The sequence below is a fragment of the Equus caballus genome, chromosome 19, assembly GCF_041296265.1.
Source record: "Equus caballus isolate H_3958 breed thoroughbred chromosome 19, TB-T2T, whole genome shotgun sequence".
Taxonomy (NCBI): domain Eukaryota; kingdom Metazoa; phylum Chordata; class Mammalia; order Perissodactyla; family Equidae; genus Equus; species Equus caballus.
In genome coordinates, this window is record NC_091702.1 from 41367467 (window position 1) to 41387437 (window position 19971).

Genomic DNA, 19971 nt, shown 5'->3' on the forward strand with positions numbered 1-19971 from the left:
CAACACATTGTTAAAATGTTCTCAAATCTTCACTAACACTCGGCATTACCAATCTTTTCAATTTTGCCAACCTTAGGGGAGAAGTGACATCTCATTGTGGTTTTATTTTGTAGCTCCCCAAGAACTGAAGTGTCCTATCATTTTCATGTGTTCACTGGCCACTTCTTACATCTTTTTCTAATACTGATCTGTTTGTATCATTTGCTCTTTACTAACAACATGTGTTTTGCTTTCTCTTTCCTAATGTATATCGCTGGGTGTGAACTCCAGTAGGTGATGGAGAGCCATTTGTAAGAATTCCAGGTAGGAGACCGGTATTAGATCTGAAGTTAAAAAGCTCTCTCTGGAGACGGTGTGGAACACAGATCACAGAGAGGAAAGACTGGAGAAAAGAGCTGAGTCCCTGAGTTGGAGACAACGGCAGTGGGGATGGAGGAAGAAAGGCAACTTGACAGGCAGAATCAGCAGGACACCAATGAATATTCCTTTGTGCTTACAAAATGCTAGGTACACCATGAAATATTCTTAAACAAAAACATAATCCTCAAAGGATAGGTCTGTATTAGTTACAGTCAAAGTGACAATCCTTGAATGTGAAACCCGTATCTATATATGGAACTAAATGTGACATTAGTAATGCCACCTGATTGGGAGCGCACTATAGCTATTGGTTATTGTGACTCATGATTCTCTGACCAAATTAGTACATGGTTCTAACCACTGGGTAAAAGCAAGTTGATCATTTACAAAAAATAAACTGCAGAATTATGTTTACCAAAATATAATTATGTTCCTAGAGCACACCCGACACATAGCAGACACTTGGTAAGTATTTAACAAATGAACTGAAAATAGTTCCAGAGTTGTACTTTTATTTAGATCACCTAAAACAAACATTATGCTATGTATATTTGCATACATTCAATAAATATTTAATCAATACCCAACTACATACAAATTATTTTACATGACTTACATACACATAAATGATGCATTATTGGAACTGTAGAAAAACCATTCGTAAACCTCACCTGGCAATATTCTGTATTTTATGCCACGTCAGTTTTGCCTCCAACTTTCTGTGTGCAAGAGCAATCACACGGAACCCTTGTTTAGTATAATCTTCTAAAACACTTTCAAAGTCGGCAGGAACTTTTTAAAAGGAAAAAATAATAGTCATTGTAAGAACTGCTAATACAAGCTTACACAAATACCAGAAATTCATTCAAAGCCTGGCTGTTTCCTCACCTGTTTCAGGTTTACAAAGACTGGCAATGACCTCAGGTGCTCCTTTCACGTAGGCATCCATTTTCCTATCCCCCAGCACCCTTGCAACCACACTCATACGTTGCAAAGCAGAAGAAAACGGGAACTGGCGGACAATTCCTATCTCATAAATGGCCTATATGATTTCAAAAGATGCACAACGCATTTATTATTCTTTAAGAATTAAAACAAATATACTTAGGTAACAAGTAAACATTCTTCATTCTTCACTTACTGGAAGTTCAAACAGCTCCTAAAAACAAAATAAAACAAAAAGAATAAAGAAATAGTACAGATTAAGTCCATTAACATATCCAAGTTTTTTTTAAAAAAACTTTTCCTATACATCCACAAAACATTATTTGGAAAATAGCAAGAAACTCTGATTATTTGAAAGTTGGGTTTCCAGACTGGTTCTCTACTACCTCCCATTTTTAAGAAGTAAATTCCTGAATAGTTTCAAATATTCTGCTATCCTAAAAATATTAACATATTAAGTACTAAATAAACTAAGAGGAACATATAAATGTTCCCCCAAGAATAAAGCCTTTCACATATTCTTTTTATTAAATTCTAGGAATACAGATGCAATTTAAAAGGATTGATCACCATGTAGCTAAATCGGAAGGCACGAAGCTGCTTAGCAAATAGAAGGAAAAGTAATGGTACTGAGAATTAAACCTCAATGTTCTACAAAGAATGTCTGCAACACATCAGGTACAGTTTCTGATAGATGCAGTTAAAATATTCATATCTGCATAAGAGTTAAATAAAGGACACGTGACTTCATATTCTAGCAACACTTCACACTGAAGATTAACCATGAGCACCAACAGTATCCAGCTTAAAATGTTTTCACACCATTTCTTGGTTTCCTGCAGGTGCAGATTCAGGAAGCAGCTGTTTCGGAGGACGAACCACAGTGGGCATAATTCGATTATGAAGTGCTGTTTCCTCTTCAGTTGCTTCTTCCAGAATCTGAAAGGAAAATATTCAACACGTTGCTTCATAAAATTCAATTCATTGGTTCCATTTTTAAATGAAACATTATGGCTATCCTTAGCGAAGTAAAAAAATCAGTGTCCAAGGAATAAATGAGCACTATCGATCATTAATAAAGTGAAACAAAATATAAACAAAACTAGTTAAAGTCCTAGCAACTCATGGGAAAGGGGAGACAGAGCTTAGAAGCAGGGTAAGGAAATGGAGAGAATTTTCCCTGAGTCGGTTCTACAACCTGGTGGGTTTAGAGACTAGTTCTGCAAAAAAACCCAGAAGGCTCTTGCAGTTCCAAAAATTTTCAGTCTATCATCCGGGGCTTCCTTTCTGCTAAGAGGAGAGGCCTCAGAAGCATATGGAGCTCAGATAGGGTTAGTAGAACCACTGGGTCAAGAGCCCACTAAGGTACGATGATGCGAATTTAGCATTTCAGCCTGAACACTTCTGGTTAGGATACTACTACCCTAACCGCTTGAAATTTAATTTAAAAACACGTTTCTTGGTAAAAAAAATAATAATAATTCAAACAAAAATTTGCATTAAATACACGTACATGAGAAAAATAAACTAATTTGACTCCACAAGTGGAGGAATCAATCAATCAATGGGAAAATGATGGGGAAGGGAACTGTGTCCAAATAACCAATTTCCTAGAATTCTAAGACATATTTTAACATCTCTGAAATTAGGATGCATCTTATATGGTAATAATTACATCAAATAACAGTAGTGCCTGGTATGTGAAAACACTCCATTGATAATTTGTGGTAAGACCAAGCATCAAAGCATCCCAGAGACAAGAAAACACACTAGTGTACAAACTCACTGATTTAACCCATTTTTAAAAGATCCAGACAGAACAGTAAACCTACTGAAAATCTATTCAGTTGGAGAGATGCTTTAGAGAACATCAAAGATGAATCAGCCCTATCGTGCTTTATGCTCTATAAATGAAGTGGGCCTACTTTTGGGAATTAAGCTTGACGAGTGTTTATTGTGAGCTTTCAAAAGATGGCAGAGCACTTCTCCATTCATTTGTTTCCCTTTTTTAGCATATTAGCAAAACACCCAAAAAAAGAGAAATATATCTGTAAAAGTAAACAGAAAGGAAAGCAAGGAGAGGGGATTCAAATATGAAGACAAAAGGCAAACTGAAACATACTGATGGATGCAGCCATGAAGGAACATGAGCCCAGAATAGAGACAAGACGACACACAGGCGAAGCACAGTTCTCATTAGCCAGAATAGCTGAGCTAAGCAAAAAAACAAACCCAAAACCAGGAGTCATTCTCTAGAGACAGGAACGATCTGTCTGAGAGGAGGAGGGCTGTTATGAGTCAGCACTCCAGAGCAGAGCTCTGCTCGTGCAGCACTGTAAAGCAGAGAGAACAGCAACCTGAAGACGAACTCTGCTCCTCTGAAACTGAAGGACGCCTGCTGATGAGAGCCCACTCGACAAAACAGACTAATAGACGTATGGGCAAGGATGAAAACCTCACTGCAGCTATCCAGACCACCAAGATGTACACTGAAAACCAAAAGCATGAAGGAGAAAGCCCAAGTGTAGGGAGGGGAAAAAAACTGACCCAGAGAAAATAAAAAATTCAGAAGGCAGAAGGGAACTTTAAAAACAAACTATTATTGCATCTATAAAAGAAGAATTGAATGTGGTAAAATGCTAACAACCACAGAACACAAGTACTCAGAAACTAGAAATGATCAACAGCAAAACAAACAGAAGGAAGTTGTAAACACACGTGTGTGTGTGTGTGTGTGTGTGTGTGTGTGTGTGTGTGTGTACAGGAAGTAGGAGAGGACGACAAAAGAACATTGAAGACATGTGACTACTCCATACTCCCTACCTGCGGTGGTGCTAAAGATCATCTTACTGACTCAGGCCCACTGCCCCGCGTTGCTGATAGCTGGTTTCACTTATAAAGATAGAGTAGGGCCTGAGCGGGTCATCCGCTATTAAAGGTGTTTAAATGAGTCAATTTAACTAAAACGGACATTTTTTTTACACAAGTAGAAATCTCTCTCCAGTGACATATCTTTAGAAATTACATAGCTCCTTTTATGTACAAGACAGACTATCGTCAAAACAACTAGCAGAAATAATCCTTCTGCAAGGTAATTTTTACTATATTTTCTTAAAGTTACTTGTGCTTTAAAATATTGAACTTACCCATCCAATGGCTTCAAACATTTTCAAATCAAGTGGATCACCAGAAAGTACTCCTTCAATTTTTGTGAGTGAATGACAAGTAGCCATACAAGCAACAAACTGCGACTTTACCAACATCTCATTGCAAATGTTTTCTTCCGGCAAAAGAAATCTAAACAGAAAATGCACTGAATGAGATTCCTAAGTCCCAAGACTCAAGACAATATTCTAACAATATTCAGGTTTTGTCATTTTAAAAATGACAAAAAAAAAAAAAGTCTGCATTTTTGCACAAATTCATTTTCACTATAGTTTTGGCATTCAAAAACAGTTACTTCCATGAAAATTATACATGACCAAAATGCAATACTATTTTAGATTCTGAATAACTAGGCCAGACATAGCAATACAGAAAATACTAGATACTAAATAATAATTAAAACTCCTGCCTATGGACATATTGCAGATTGGAATATGTAAAACTCTCTTGTAAAAACACAAAATTAATGTGTGACATAATCTTTTAAACGCAAAACTGTGCTCACAAGAAAGAAAGGGAAAGTTTGGAGTGCCAGAAATAGAGAAAAAGGAAACCCAGAGGGGCATGGACCTGAGTGGATGCTGTGACTGCCCCAGGGGAGAAGGGAGAAGGGAGGGAGCCACCTCAGTACCTGAGGACTTGTGTTTTAATACCCACACAGGAACGGGAGGCAGAGTCTTGGCCACAGACAAAAAAAGAAACCGAGAGCATGCCTCAGCCCCAAGACAGCCGGTGCCCTTTAGGGGCTGCATCCTCAGGGAAAGAGTGTACTAGAAAAACCCACCCACAGACCCAAAGGCATAACTAAGAATAAGCTTCTCTCTTTTTCCCCCACCCAAAGTTCAAGAAAAGAGTTAATATCTACACAATGTTTACTATGCACTAGGCACTGTTCTAAGAACTTTAAACATATTTGACTCATCTCATCTTCACACCACAGGAAGGTGTTTTATTATCCCCATTTTATAGATGAGCAAACTAAAGCAGAGGGGTTAAGTGACTTGTCAAGGTTACACAGCACATAAGTGGCAGAGCAAGGATTCAAACACAGGCGGTCTGGTTTCAGAGCCTAAACTTGGAACCACCACACTACTGAGGATGAGGTTTGGGTTAGAACATATGCCACTGCCTGGTCCAGAAATCCCCCAAGTTATGACAGTAACTTATATCTTGTCTGGCACCACTGATACTGCTCTTGGCTCCTACAACACAGCCACAACGGAGTCTCACAGAAAAATCCTGCTAAGGACGAGTCCATAATTTAAAAACACACCAGGAGGGCTGGCCCCGTGGCCGAGTGGTTAAGTTCGCGCGCTCCGCTGCAGGCGGCCCAGTGTTTCGTTGGTTCGAATCCTGGGCGCAGACATGGCACTGCTCATCAGACCACGCTGAGGCAGCGTCCCACATGCCACAACTAGAAGGACCCACAACGAAGAATATACAACTATGTACTGGGGGGCTTTGGGGAGAAACAGGAAAAAAATAAAATCTTTAAAAAAAAAAAAAAAAACACACCAGGAAACAATTCTCACAAGTCAACAGACACAACAAAGACAGAATTAGAATCCCATAAATTTGAGATAAGAGAATGGCAATCTGAAAGAATGCAAAAAAGGGCATTTTTAAAGACTTAGAAAAAGGACAAGACACCATAGGGAGAGAGGGGGAGAGGCAGATTTGGAAAGAACCAAATGAAATTTCTTGTCCAACATATGGTTAACATTCCCAAATGAAGAAAAAACAAACAAGGAGGGATAGGCCATAAAGGAACAGAAAGATGCTGAGAAATTTCCAGAATTTATGAAAAGCATGAATCCTTGGACTCAAGAAGCAAAATGAGTCCTGCACAAACAAATAAAAAGATCATGGTGAAACCGCAGAAATCAAGGATAAAGAAGTATTTCTGAAACAACAAAGGAGAAGAGATTACTAAAGAAACTAAGACTTCTCAACAGCAGTACCAAAAGAGCCAGGAGAAATGGAATCAGACTTTCAAAGCACTGAGAGAACACAGCTGTCGACCTAGAAATCCGTACAGTCACACCGTCACGCGAGAGTGACGGCGAAACAAAGGATCACTAATGAACGTAGTTCAAGACGGCAATTTAATCCAGAAGAATGGGATGCTAGAAGCAATGGTTAGCAAAGATATTCGAAAACCTAGGTAAATCTTAGCAGGCAGATTGCATAAAATATTATGCAACAAATACATACAAGAAGGGAGGGGAATAATCAAAGTACAAGTATTCTATAGTCCATGGGGTCTTTTTGGGTTAAGAAACTAATAAAGATACCTATGAACTTCAGACTCTAAATATGACTATTAATAATTTAAGGACAAGTAGTAAAAAGATTAGAATGTATAAATTCTGAGAAAATAGGAGAGATAAATATGAGAAAACGTGTGTGTGCACTGAGGTGAAGGATGGTAGAAATAATTTCAAATGTATCTGAAATCAAAATAAATGTGAGCATAATGGCACATAAAGACTGCACAGTAAAAAGATGGAAGATACACTAGCAAACATTGGGCAAAAGAAAACTGGTGTGTAACTATGTAAGTATTAGGTGAAACAGAATTTCAGGCAAGATGCACTATTACAGATAAATAAGGTCATAATGTGACAAACTGTTTACCAAGAAGACGTAACAACTTTGGTATTACATGAGCCAAACAATAGTCTCTCAAATTATATAAACCAAAATCCCGTTAACTTTTGAGAGAAAAAAATGACACAAACACAACTACAGCAGAAACACTTCTAAGCATCAAAAGACAACAAAAACAAAGTAAAAGATCAGAGAAGAGTGAAATATTTCTGCAGAGCAGTGTACTGAAAAAGATTACCATTCAGAAAATACAAAGGACTTCTAACAAATGAATAAGATAAAGACTAACAATACAACAGAAAAATCAGGATTTAAACTGACAATACACAAAGAATGCCAAATGACCCTCCTTGCAAAAATGTGAAAATGTGCTCAGCTTTATAAACAATGAGGAAACTGCAAATAAAGCCACAATGAAATACCATCCATTTCATATCCATCCATTTGGCAAAAATAAGAAGTCAGACAATACCAAGTTTGGCAAGGATGTGGAGCAACAGGCCCTCGTACAGAAGCACTGAGGGCGAGAGTGTGGGCCGGCACCCTCACTCAGAGGGCAGGCAGGCAATGCTGTTACCGCTGCAGCCACGCATGTGCTCTTTAACCCAGCACGGACACTCTGAAGATGCTAGCTTCCTAAAACTCAACCACATGCTCACAAGGACTCGTGTATAAGAATTTTAACTGCAGCACTGTTTGTGAAAACGGAGGGGAAAAGGGAGAAAAAAAATGAAACTGTCCCTTAGTAGAAAAACAGATATTATGGTTTAATAATACAATGGAATACCAAACAACAGTTACGATTAATAACTTAGATCTATATTTATCAACATGGATAAATCTTGAAAACAACATTAAGAGGTAAAAAAGCAGCAAAAACATATGTACAGTACATCAGTTGTGTATATTTATTTATAGATGGATATATACGTAGTGAGAACATAAAAACATGCAAATAATAGAACACAACTTCAGAATGATGGTAGGGATAGATAAAGGGATAGATTAAGACTTTACAACATCTGTAATATTTTAAATCTTTTGAGAGAGATCTGAACCAAATATGGCAAAACGGCAACAGCTTAATCTTGGTGGTGGATACACAGCTGTATGTTATGACTTTCTATATGTTTGAATGTTTCATATATGAAAATATTTATTAAAAATTAACTAATGATCAAATCTAACTAATATTTACCGTGTGTTTTCCACTCGCCGGATCCCCCAAAGATCTAAACCATCTTCAGTAAGAGTTCCAGTCTGGAAAATAAGCACACATGTACAAAGTATGGACAATGCCCCCAAAAACAAAAATCATGAAAAGCTATGCCACATAAAAACAATGGAGTACTATAAAGCTATAAAAAAGGGAAACAAGATCTCTGTACATACTGTGATAGAAGTACCTTCTATAACAAATAGACAAGGTGAGGAAAAGGGATTAGCATATTCCTTACAGCATGGTTCTTGCGTGTGTGGTGTGTGTGTGTGTGTGTGTGGGTGGGTGGGTGGGTGGGGGTGTGTGTGTGGGTGGGTGGGTGTGGGTGGCAGTGGGGAGGGGGTATATGTGTAGACTATATATTTATGTGCTTATATTATTTAAAACAGTAGAATGATACACCATCAACCTATGAATCAATACAGGAGCCTATACGGGAGGGAGGGATTAGGGCATAGGGAGCCAAAAAGGGAAGAGGAACAAGTTAAATGACATCAGGAGAAAGGAATCAGCCAAATTCAGGACATAAATGACCTGGTTTCTTCAGTAAGATAATTGGGGATGAGGGGTAATAAAAGCAACTGTTAACAGAGTAATTGAAACCTTATTTGGATTCTGACAAAAACAAATTGTAAAAATTCTGGCACTTTTTTGAGAAAGGCAGGGAAATCTGAATATGAACTGGACCTTAGATAACACTACAGAACTGTTAATTTTAAGCGTAGTAAGCAGTGATGATACTGTGGTATTGTTTTTTCCAAACATCTTCCAGGGTGAAATAATATGTCTGATGCTGCTGCCTTCAAATCAAGGCGGTAGATGTGGTTAAGACTACAAAATGTTGGTAACTGTTAAAGCTAGGTAATGGCTAAGTGAGAGCTTTTACACTTTTATCTTCTCTCCACTTTTACATTTGTTTAAAATTTTAATAATAGCGTTTCCAAAAAAGACAAGCATAAGTGAAATTTTCTGAACAGAAAAATATGAAATATAGTTTTGAGATATGACCCCTTTTTTTGCTTTTTACAAAATGTCTCACATTTTTTTCTTTAATAATGAAGATACACAAAAATCAAATTCTTATCATTATCAGTTACCCACAAGAGCTTGATGGAAGATTTTTTGGCCAAGATTTAATTCTCAAAATAAAACTTAGGAAAACTAACTTCAGCTGAGGAAAGGAAAACTGTAAGAGGCAAGGTATATTTCACACAGATACAGAATTTGTCATTTTTACATAAAATTGCAAAATTACTGACCTTCATAATTCTGAAACATATTCAATAAAATCAGAGCAAAAACTAAACGTTCTTTATAGGAATAAAATTCCAGTAAATATACCTGTATGGGGCTTATTCTGTTAAAAACATTAAAGATCAGATAATCTTTACTATAAGTCATAATTCTAGATTTGAATGATTGGGCAAATAAGCATATTTGGGCAAATAAACAATATCCAAAGTAGTAAAAATTGAAAAAATAGCAAGAAGAAATATACAAAAATGATGCATTCAGGGGCCGGCCTGGTGGCACAGCAGTTACGTTCGCATGTTCCACTTCAGCGGCCCAGGGTTTGCCGGTTCAGATCTCAGGTGTGGACATGGCACCACTTGGCAAGCCATGCCGTGGCAGCCGTCTCACATATAAAGTAGAGGAAGATGGGCAGATGTTAGCTCAGGGCCAGTCTTCCTCAAAAAAAAAAAAAAAGGGAGAGAGAAGGATTGGCAGCAGATGTTAGCTCAGGGCTAATCTTCCTCAAAAAAAAAAATGCATTCACCAAATAAGTTGAACAAGAGGAAAATCAGAGAAACATTAAAAAATGTGTGCCAATTAGTTGATAAAGAATATAGAAAACATTAATCTAAATATTTAAAAGCTGCAAAGTAACCTTTGAGAATGATTATGAAACTGAACCAACCTTGTCAAAGCAAACAAGATTCAGCTGTCCACAGATATTTATCCTTTGGGGACTGATACAGAAGATACCAACTTTTTTCAGTCTTCTTTGGGCGTACACGATCCCAGCAGTCAATGCAGCAGGAAGTGCAGGTGGTACAGTAATTGTAATGATATCAAGAGACTCAACAATTATTGCCCTAACTTCTACCTACAATTAACAAAAAGAAACATCAGACCCCCAATATTAAATATTTACTAATCTAACGTGGGTATTTCTTTAGTGAAAAATCTATAAACCATTTCCAATTTTAAAAGTGTGTACATATATACATCTATTAACCATTTATAATTTTTTTCCTTTTAGAGATTCTGAAAAACAGGAAGCTCAGTGAATCATCAATGGATGGCAGAATGACAGCTACTTTTAAAGGAAACTCATTTTAATAGCTCTGCATACTTCATACAACACACTTCAAAGTTCAACAAACATCTGTCAGATACAGACTCTTACTACAAGCCCCATACTGTGCCAGTCTCTACAGGGGACAGAAAAGAGAAATTTGACAAGGTCCCTTAGAAATACCTTCAATTAAGTAATCACAAATAATTTTAATGCTGTATATCCCAGAGGTTAAAAAAAGAGAAAATAAAGCTTTGGGTGAGTATGTGGTCATCCCTCCCTTTAAGTCACAAGGAAGCAAGTAAAAGACCGTCTAAACCAGAGCCGTCCAAAAGCACTTTCTGCTATGATGCGGATGCTCTATATCTGTACTTCCTAGTATACCATCTCATATGACTTTTTTAAGGTAAAATTAATTAAAATTTTAGTTCCTCAGTCTCACTAGCCACATTTCAAACCCTGGACAGGCACACGTGATAAGAATCAAACCCTATTAAGAGTCCCACGCACAAACCTCATTTAAAATGTTATTGATGATAGTGTAGATGAACCCAACGCCAGCCACCGCCACAAGACACAGTAGAAACAAGTAGGCATCTCTGTAGAGTTTAAAATCAGTTGGTTTGGGATACAATATGGAACGAACAAGCTGTCCCTTGGAAGTACTATATCCTTTAAGAAGAAAATTAAAGAAGAAAATGACCATATTTTTATAAGAAAATGAGAATTACATCCCAAAACAGAATCTCTTTTTAAACATTTAGGAGGCATCAAATATGGTAAACCACGCAAGCAGAAATTAAATGATTTCTACCTGTTCTAACTACTATGGCCTTGACAAACTCTCCAGTGTAGAAACGAGTTTGAATAACAGTAGTCCCACAAAACAAAGTGTGTCGTCTATGTATTTCTGGACTATATAATTCATCTCCCGTTCCTTTTAGGTCCACTGAAGGATTTGGCAAATTAGTCTTTGTCACTGGAACACTTTCTCCTTTTAAAAAAAAAAAAATCATAAATTAAAGCACAGGAATCAGCATCTAAAACACAAATCTTTTTTTTTTCTTTTTGGTCAGGAAGACTGGCCCTGAGCTAACATCTGTTGCCAAACATCATCTTTTTTGCTTGAGGAAGACTGTGGCTAACATCTGCGGCAATCTTCCTCTATTTCGTATGTGGGACACTGCCACAGCATGGCTTGATGAGTGGTGCATAGGTCCGCACCCCAGATCCAAACCCACAAACCCCAGGCCGCCAAAGTGGAGCACACAAACTTAACCACTACACCACTGGGCCAGCCCCTAAGGCATAAATCTTGAATGGTTAAATATCCTAAATGTTACCATATTGCTTATAATATTATTAAGAAGTCTAATGTGGATAACACAGCTTCATCTAGAGCTTTTTGTCTACCAACTTCCCTATCCCAAAATATCAAATCTTGTCTCCCACAATAATTCCTGAAAGTGATCTGTGACTCAAAGGTAACCACTAGGAGATGACTGTGTCAGGTTTCAAATAAGACAACCAGGCAGCAGCCAGAGCCCCAGCACCTGTTCTCTCCTCCCTGAGACCTGAACTGGAATGCACTCATCAACCTCAAGCACACACAGGGATATGAAGACCTACTCCTCATCCCCACTACACAGACACACCCAGACACACACAGGGAGAGAAGACCGAGGAGGATGCAAGTTCTCTCAAACAGTAACTGCCAAATTCTTTTCAGCACTGAACCTTAATTCCCTGCAGCATTCACACTTCCTGCTTCAAAGGCAGTGAGTATGTGGGGCTATTTTGTTTGTGAGGGTGTTTTAAGACACACTTTTCTTCGCAGTTCAAAAATGTATTACACAGGACTCACTTTCTTGCCAGACTGACTATGACAATAAAAAAAGTTCATGTGATAAAAATATATAAAGCTCTACCTCCAGATTGTGAATTTTCAAAAGGGAGTCATTTTAAAGTCAACTTCTCCTCAGTTTAATAAAAATATGAAATCTTTACTCCCACCTTTTACATATCAAAAAGGAAACTAAATACACTGCATTATCTGTGGGCAAAGGACTTCTTTCCTCTTGCTTCACTATAAAGCAAGTCCTCATGTCACAAGAGTGGCCAGAAGCAGACCAAGACACACAGGAAATACCAGCAAAGTGATTTAGTACCACAGCTAAGCACAATGCAGAATCTGGTCCCCTCAAAGACAATCTTCAGGGGCCAGCCCTGTGGCCAAGTGCTTAAGTTCACATGCTCTCGTCGGCAGCCCAGGATTTCGCTGGTTCGGATCCTGGGCGCAGACACGGCACCACTCGTCAGAGAATGTTGAGGTGGCGTCCCACATGCCGCAACTAGAGGGACCCACAACTAGAATATACAACTATGTACTGGGGGAATTTGGGGAGAAAAAACAGAAAAAGAAAAAAACAAAGATGACTGGCAACAGTTGTTAGCTCAGGTGCCAATCTTTAAAAAAAAAAATAATCTTCAATATCCATCACATTCATGACATTCACAACTAAAGGATACAAACAGCAAAGCTAATTTCAAAACAGCTTAATCAGTAAGTACTTACTTAATATTAGAAACAACTCAACCAATTTTTACATATGTGATTGAGTTTACCTGTTAGCATGCTTTCATTTACAATGCAAGTACCATTAATAAGTACTGCATCACAAGGCATGACTATCCCATTCAGTGGAATGATCATGACATCTCCCGGCACAAGGTCTGTAGAAAAGATCTCTTCTGCTTCTGGATTCAAAGAAAGAAAAAGCAAAGTCTGAAAAGAACGTTCTTTAACTTGGAATAGAAATATAGCAAACAAAAGAACTCTCCAAAGGTCATCTGATCTCCACAAGAAGTTAAAAACATAATGGAGTTACGGAGGGAAACCCTAATAAATGAAGAGTTTCGACGAATAAGATTATTACTCCTTAGGCTATCAAAACACAATGTTTAAGTCTGTCAGCTAGCTGGTCCCCTGACAGACCAACCAACTGCGCACAGGTGGTGCCAAGTGCTTTCTGACCAAGCAGGTGGGTGGTTGGGCTTCAACACTCATTGCAATGGTTGATGATCGAGTTCAGCTATCAGCCCATTCTTAGAAAATGGACACAGCGAGTCCACACATGAGATCCTCCTACAACAGGTAAAGAAACTCAGATTTCTAGAACCCCTCGGAAACAGAAGAAAGCACTGAAAATTTTAGCGTACTTTCTTTTTCAACAGCATTTTCCACAGCATTCTTTTTCTCACTGACACTATTTATAACCCATGAAGTCTCACTGCCTTCTCATATTCCTGAAATAGTGCTAATAATATTTTAGATATTATTCTAAATAAATTTATAAGATAAATTAAACACTGTAATATTTTATCTAGCTCATTATTCCCTTAGGAATGTATGCATTATATTCAAGTTAGCTAAACACTTTTTAAAAAGATCTTCTCAAGCAAAAGAAGGTTTTTATTTTGCATTGCCTTATATTTGGGCATTCTCTCTCTCCCTCTCATTCTTCCCCCTCTAGGTTTAATATTATGTTCAGAAGAGAGTTACACTAGTTTGTAAACAAAGACAGGTGAGAAGAAAATGATTGTTTGTGGTGTTAGTCTATAGGATAAATAATCTTTACTTTCTAAAAAAAGAAAGTAGTATACTAAGCTATGAGGAAACAACTTTTAAAGAATTCTAATCATATTTAGTACATCATAGGTAAAATAATCATTTTTTAATAAGATCGCTTATTTAAAAAATGAGTCTTTTAAAGCTTTAATGCCACTGGAAATTCTATTCCTGTGAGGTGTACCAGGAAACAAAACATAAGTGATCTGTTAGACTATACAAAGAAGGTAAGTAAGATACACATTGGATGGTACGTCTGTCCTAGCAGCATCCTCAGTATCTTCCCCAGTGGCAGAGTGCGAAGAGGAGAAGCACCTATAAGCCACACATCTAAGACTGCAGCTAGGGGAGGCAGATACCCTAGCTCAAGTAACAAGTGATCAGGAAGCACAAGGAAGGAAGCCACCTGCTAGGCCAAATTGTGTTTACACTGGGATGTAGTGTACTGAGCCAAGAGGATGCAGACTGATTGATATTCTCAATAAATCAAAGTGGCTACTGCCTCCAAAGCCCATGATGCTGTGCTGCCTCCCCTTTGTCTCCTTTAGCACTTGAATATCTCACCAGACAAACTAACAAGACAAAGCCACTAAACTTCCCCACACTCTTCTTCTCCTCCAGTGTTCCCTATTTAATTAAATGGCACCAATATCCATCACCTGAGCCTGACACTGCTCTATCACCTTGCATCCAGTGAATCACCAAATCCTGTTCAATGCCCACATTTAAGCATATTTCAAATCCATCTCATTTCTCTCCATCTCCACAACCCTTGCCTTGATCCATTTCATGCTTCAGTATTACTCCAACCTAAACCAGTCTGAACAGGGCATCCAGAAGGACTTAGTTCAAAAAGGCAAACTATTATATCACTCTTTCTGCTTAATAGCTTTGCACTGCCTTTTGGAATGAGCCCAAATTCCTTAACACGCCTTAGAAGGCTGTTCATCATCTAGTTGCTGCATCTGCCATACTGCATTTCTTTATTACAATGACTGACCTCTTCTAATTTCCAGGCCTCTGGGCACTTAGAACCCTCTTCTCTCCCTCTCTCACCCCCACCTCGCCACGTTCTCACCTACCTCTTATCTAGCTAACTGAAGCACTTAGAAATACTTTATCAAAGAAGCCATCCCTGACACCTACAGTAAATGAGCTCTAAGTCCTGTGACCTCTCCCTATCATTGCATTTCTCACTTTATTGTTACTATTCATCATCTGTCTTTACAAGTAGAGTAGTTCAATGATGGCAAGGACTATGTACATCTGAGTAACCAGAGCCTAGTACAGTACCTGTCACATTGCAGAAAAAGAAAAATACTATTTTACATAAATGAATTTGACACAAACACAGAGGTGAGTACAAATCCAAACACATATTTTTATTTCTTAAGAAATGAATGTATATGTATAATGCACTGGGTTTGCTTCATACATTAGTGCCTAATGGATATCTTTCTCAGTTTATTTTTCCAAGAGTCACCTGAAGTACTGACCTTCATTCACTCTGCAAACTGAAACTCTCACAGTACTGTGAGCTGCCACCATGTCATGCAACATAATATATTGCTGAAATAGGAAAAAAAATTTTTAACTAGGTTAATATAAACCCACTCTACAAGATATTAGAAAGCAAGAATGCTATAAAGTAAGCAAGTTAGTACATAAATGCATGACTCTGCCTTTAAAAATGTCAAGACTAGAAGAATATTCAATGTCTTAGCAAAACAAAATAAGCAGCACTTTAATGAGACAGCCCTGAAAGCAGTGGGATCAGCCTTCCAGGACTCCAGCTTGCCATAAGCAACAGATCCCTATGGCCTCTAAGCAAGCAGTCAAGGGATAGTCTGGCCCTAAAATCCATCCGCCTTCTCCCACATCAAAAAACATGGGAAACAGAGCACATATTCACATAACAAGAATAACAGCACCGAGTATTTACTGTATACCAAGCACTATTCTACACACCTTACATGTTATCACAAAATACAAATGCAGCTGTGAAACCCACCACAAATTGGACTTACCTTTCTAATGGAATATAGGGAGCTTACAATCGATACTACAGACATAACCACAATGGCTAGAGCATAGTAATAGTATTCATCAGTGGTCCACAGTATAACACTGAATAGCTGGAAAATGTAAAATGGGTTGAGAACCTAAAAAACAAGATTTTTAAGTCAGGTTGAATGAGATATTTATAACCATACAGATTTTCCATCTTTTCACGTAAGAAGTAACCAACAAGGTACTTACAGGATAAGCTCTATAGCCCCTAGGGCATATACTACCCAAGAATAGGGCAAGATGTTAGAACTGTACATTTTTCAACATTAAACTACTAGAATTTGGCTACCTAAGCTTAATTTATTTGCATTCATTTAGATTCATGCCAAATCCAAATACAGACTCAGCTACAAACAGCTAAAATGTGTGAATTTAGCTGTTCTTCATTCTGCTTTAGCAATAAAGTACATTTACTTCCAATAATGATTGGACAACTAAAGGATACAAAATTTTTAATCAAATGGAACAAATGTTTACTTATTATGAACTCCAAACATGAATTTACTTATAAGTCAAAGGTTCACTGGAGCCCAAAGGGAAGACAAATATGAGATAATAAATTATACTGTTACACTTTCTCTAGTGAAATAATTAAAGATTAAAACCTAAAGGATAGAAAGAGATAATGGAGTCCTGGCAATAAACTTTGTTTACCCAAATTTCATAGTATTTCATCAATTTCATCAAAGCCGCCCAATGTCTTAAAAAGGATGCTTCTGTACTTTTCAGAACACTTTCACATATATATAGTCCGATTTTACTTAAAAATCAAATGAGATATTCAGAAAGAATTAACTCCAGTTTTATAGATAAAGGAACAGCAGGGAGGAAGTTCTTCTAAAGGTCAAGGGAGTTACTGACAGGACCATATTACACACCAAGCTTTCAACTTGTAATCATTACGCTCTGCTGCGTTCTAAAGCAACACATACGGCTGCTCTCAGGAACTAACGGAAAACGATCTACTATTTCTACAAAAGGATTCATCCAACACAGCTAACTCTTGATCTTTAGCCAAAAATCAGAAGGAAGACTAGAGAGCCTAGTAACTCTGCTGGGCAAGATCACTTCCTCCCTTCCTTTACATGCACAATCCTTTACTCACACCTCCTGTACGGCACTGACAACTGAACAGTCACTACGATAACTACTGACACGTGTTCCTCCCAGGCTAAAGGGCAGGTTCTTCAGTGTCAATCACCATGTCATGTTTTGTCTTCCAAACTTCTGGTACAATGTCTAATTTCCAAAAATGTACCACAAAATAGCATGTGAAGAAGAAAACATAATCAACTGTTTAAAAAAAGGGGAGGGGGGAAAGACAAGACAGGTGTAGACATCTGTAAGATAGGGCAAGGTTTAGTCGGGCAACCTCCTGAGAGTAAAAACAAATCTACAGATAAGAAAAGCAAAAAATTAGACAACATAAGAAAAGGTAATTCATGGCTCAAATTATTTCTTTACCAGAGAAATATCTTACCTTACCAGTAAAAATATAAGCAAAGAAAAGTTGGAAACAGGAAACCAAGAATGCCTTATTACTTAAATCATGGCTCTTTTCAAATTGACAAATCTATTATTGCAAATGTTGAGACACGTACAATAGTCTTACCTCCTTAATTAGAAGTTTAAAAGCAGAAGGCACTTTCACACTAATTTCATTTACTCCATAAAGCAATTTTCTATAAGAGGAAAATATAATAATGGTATTACATTATATAATATAATAATACAATTTAGGGAAGGCATTGCATAGATAAGGCTCAAACCACGACTGCTATTAAATCTGGACCTTATCCACGTTTCTAAATGCTTGTCTTCTACAGTCTAAATTCTCTACCTACAGTATTTAAATCAAAGTAGTCAGTACTGGGTAACTATCCTATTGCCATTTATTTCATTCTGGCTCATGTCTCTTTGTATGACAAGTATCTTTTGTACTAGTCTATAATAACCATGTCAGCAAAAGGCTTTCTTATCCATCCTTAAACACAATGGGTCTCAACAATTTTGAATTGAAATTAATTTCTGCAGACTAAAAAGCAAGTAAATTTGAGGGGTCTCGTACCAGTTTTCTAATAAGAATACTGTACTTAGAATGTTTATTTCAAAACAGCATACATTTGACTTTTTAAAATAATGCTTAAGTTACTTAAATCCTTCCACTTACATTCCTTATAACAGCACTTTCTATATGAGAGAGTAATTCTTGTCTTTTATGAAGCATAAGTCTGAACGAATGAATTTTTTTATATTCTAACCCTCTGAAAGAACAGCTACAGAAGTACAAGAAAATTTCTAACAACTTAAAAATGGCATTTATCTTTAAAATATGCAATACACTGATACATTTTTATACTTTAGCAAAGAGTAATATTATAAAAAAGATTATATCTCCCAATTTACAAATTTTCATTGTGGTAAATTTGAGCTCATGCTTACAAATCCCAATAATATATTTCAGAAAATCTAAGATGCTATCAAATGTAAGAGATAGCATTATTTTATGTACTATCAAGAAAGATAAAAATGCTGTCACTAAAGGAACACACTCGACCCAGTGTGTGACACATCCCCCTTTTAGAGATGTTAAAATGTGGGAGAATGTGCCCATGAGAATTGGCGAAATACAGCATATTTTCAGGGATATCAATTTCAAAATACCAGCTTCAACATTTCTATAATTCTTAAGCTGAGACATACTCTTACCCAAATAAATATCAGTAAGTGTCAACTACTATGTCTATAATATTTAAATACCTGTTAATATGTATAACTGTATAGTAAAAGTGTGGACTGTATATACCACTTTATTTAGGAATTTTGATAAGAGAGCTAACTTTAGTTGGATAAAAATTACCTGTAGGCATGCATCCCCTTTGTCAGTCCTGCACTATGCTTTTCATAAATTGACGTACAAGAAACACCTTCATCCAGTCCCCTAAATAAATCCAAAGTTTTTACTTTAAACAAAGTTTAAAATATCCAAATTTCTTAATGCCTCATTTTTCTATATTCCTGACTTTGAAGTGTAACTTCCTTACAAATAGAAACCCTCAACAAAAATTTAGATAATGAATGAGAATTTTAAAATCTCAAATTCCTAAGATAAACAATAATAAAAGGTCTAAGTCTCCAACGTGGTCACTTCTAAGTTATCAAATGTATCTATCACATGATAAGATGGCTCTAAATACTTGTTTATATAATAATATTATTATCCTTTAAGGCTTTGCCCAAGCTCTAAGAGCTAATAGTTAAACTAATAAAATTAAAGGTAAATTACAACTAACTTAAGAATTCCAAACTAAAGATGAAAAAAATTTACTTTTAGCTATATAGTTTCCCCTGTTCAATTTTTTAAGCTTCACACTAAGAAATCCTATTCATTTCTTCTTCTTTCATTTCCACAAAAGCATCAATCCACATTCTTCCCTGATCTAACATATACCCAAGAGAGAAGCACAAAATTATACAAGTCACAAGCAATGTCTAAAATCTGAAACAACTCTAACTGGAGTCAACTAACATATCTACTTTCCCCGAACATGTCTTAATTATGCTTATTTTCACTGAGATACTAGTCACAGAACTCTACAGCAAAGAGAATCTTAAACAACATTTAATTTATCCTTTTCCACTTTTTTCAGATAGGAAAACTAAGCTCTGTAATTA

General features: G+C 36.9%; 1 protein-coding gene across 6 annotated transcripts in view; it reads right to left on the minus strand.

Moving 5' to 3' along the window:
* ATP13A3 (ATPase 13A3) overlaps window positions 1-19971 on the minus strand; it is an 81626-nt gene that overhangs the window by 33256 nt on the left and 28399 nt on the right. For 5 of the 6 annotated variants that reach the window (XM_014732823.3, XM_070242716.1, XM_070242714.1 and 2 more), the window contains exons 6-19: window positions 19157-19237; window positions 17909-17978; window positions 16254-16388; window positions 15723-15795; window positions 13224-13355; window positions 11413-11592; window positions 11113-11270; window positions 10218-10406; window positions 8279-8340; window positions 4452-4602; window positions 2128-2244; window positions 1502-1519; window positions 1249-1402; window positions 1032-1152 (exon numbers count right to left, since the gene is read on the minus strand). In XM_014732823.3, coding sequence (XP_014588309.2) covers window positions 1032-1152; window positions 1249-1402; window positions 1502-1519; window positions 2128-2244; window positions 4452-4602; window positions 8279-8340; window positions 10218-10406; window positions 11113-11270; window positions 11413-11592; window positions 13224-13355; window positions 15723-15795; window positions 16254-16388; window positions 17909-17978; window positions 19157-19237 — 1641 coding nt within the window. The remainder of the gene's footprint in view (window positions 1-1031; window positions 1153-1248; window positions 1403-1501; window positions 1520-2127; window positions 2245-4451; window positions 4603-8278; window positions 8341-10217; window positions 10407-11112; window positions 11271-11412; window positions 11593-13223; window positions 13356-15722; window positions 15796-16253; window positions 16389-17908; window positions 17979-19156; window positions 19238-19971) is intronic. The other variant, XM_023623520.2, reaches the window with a different exon arrangement.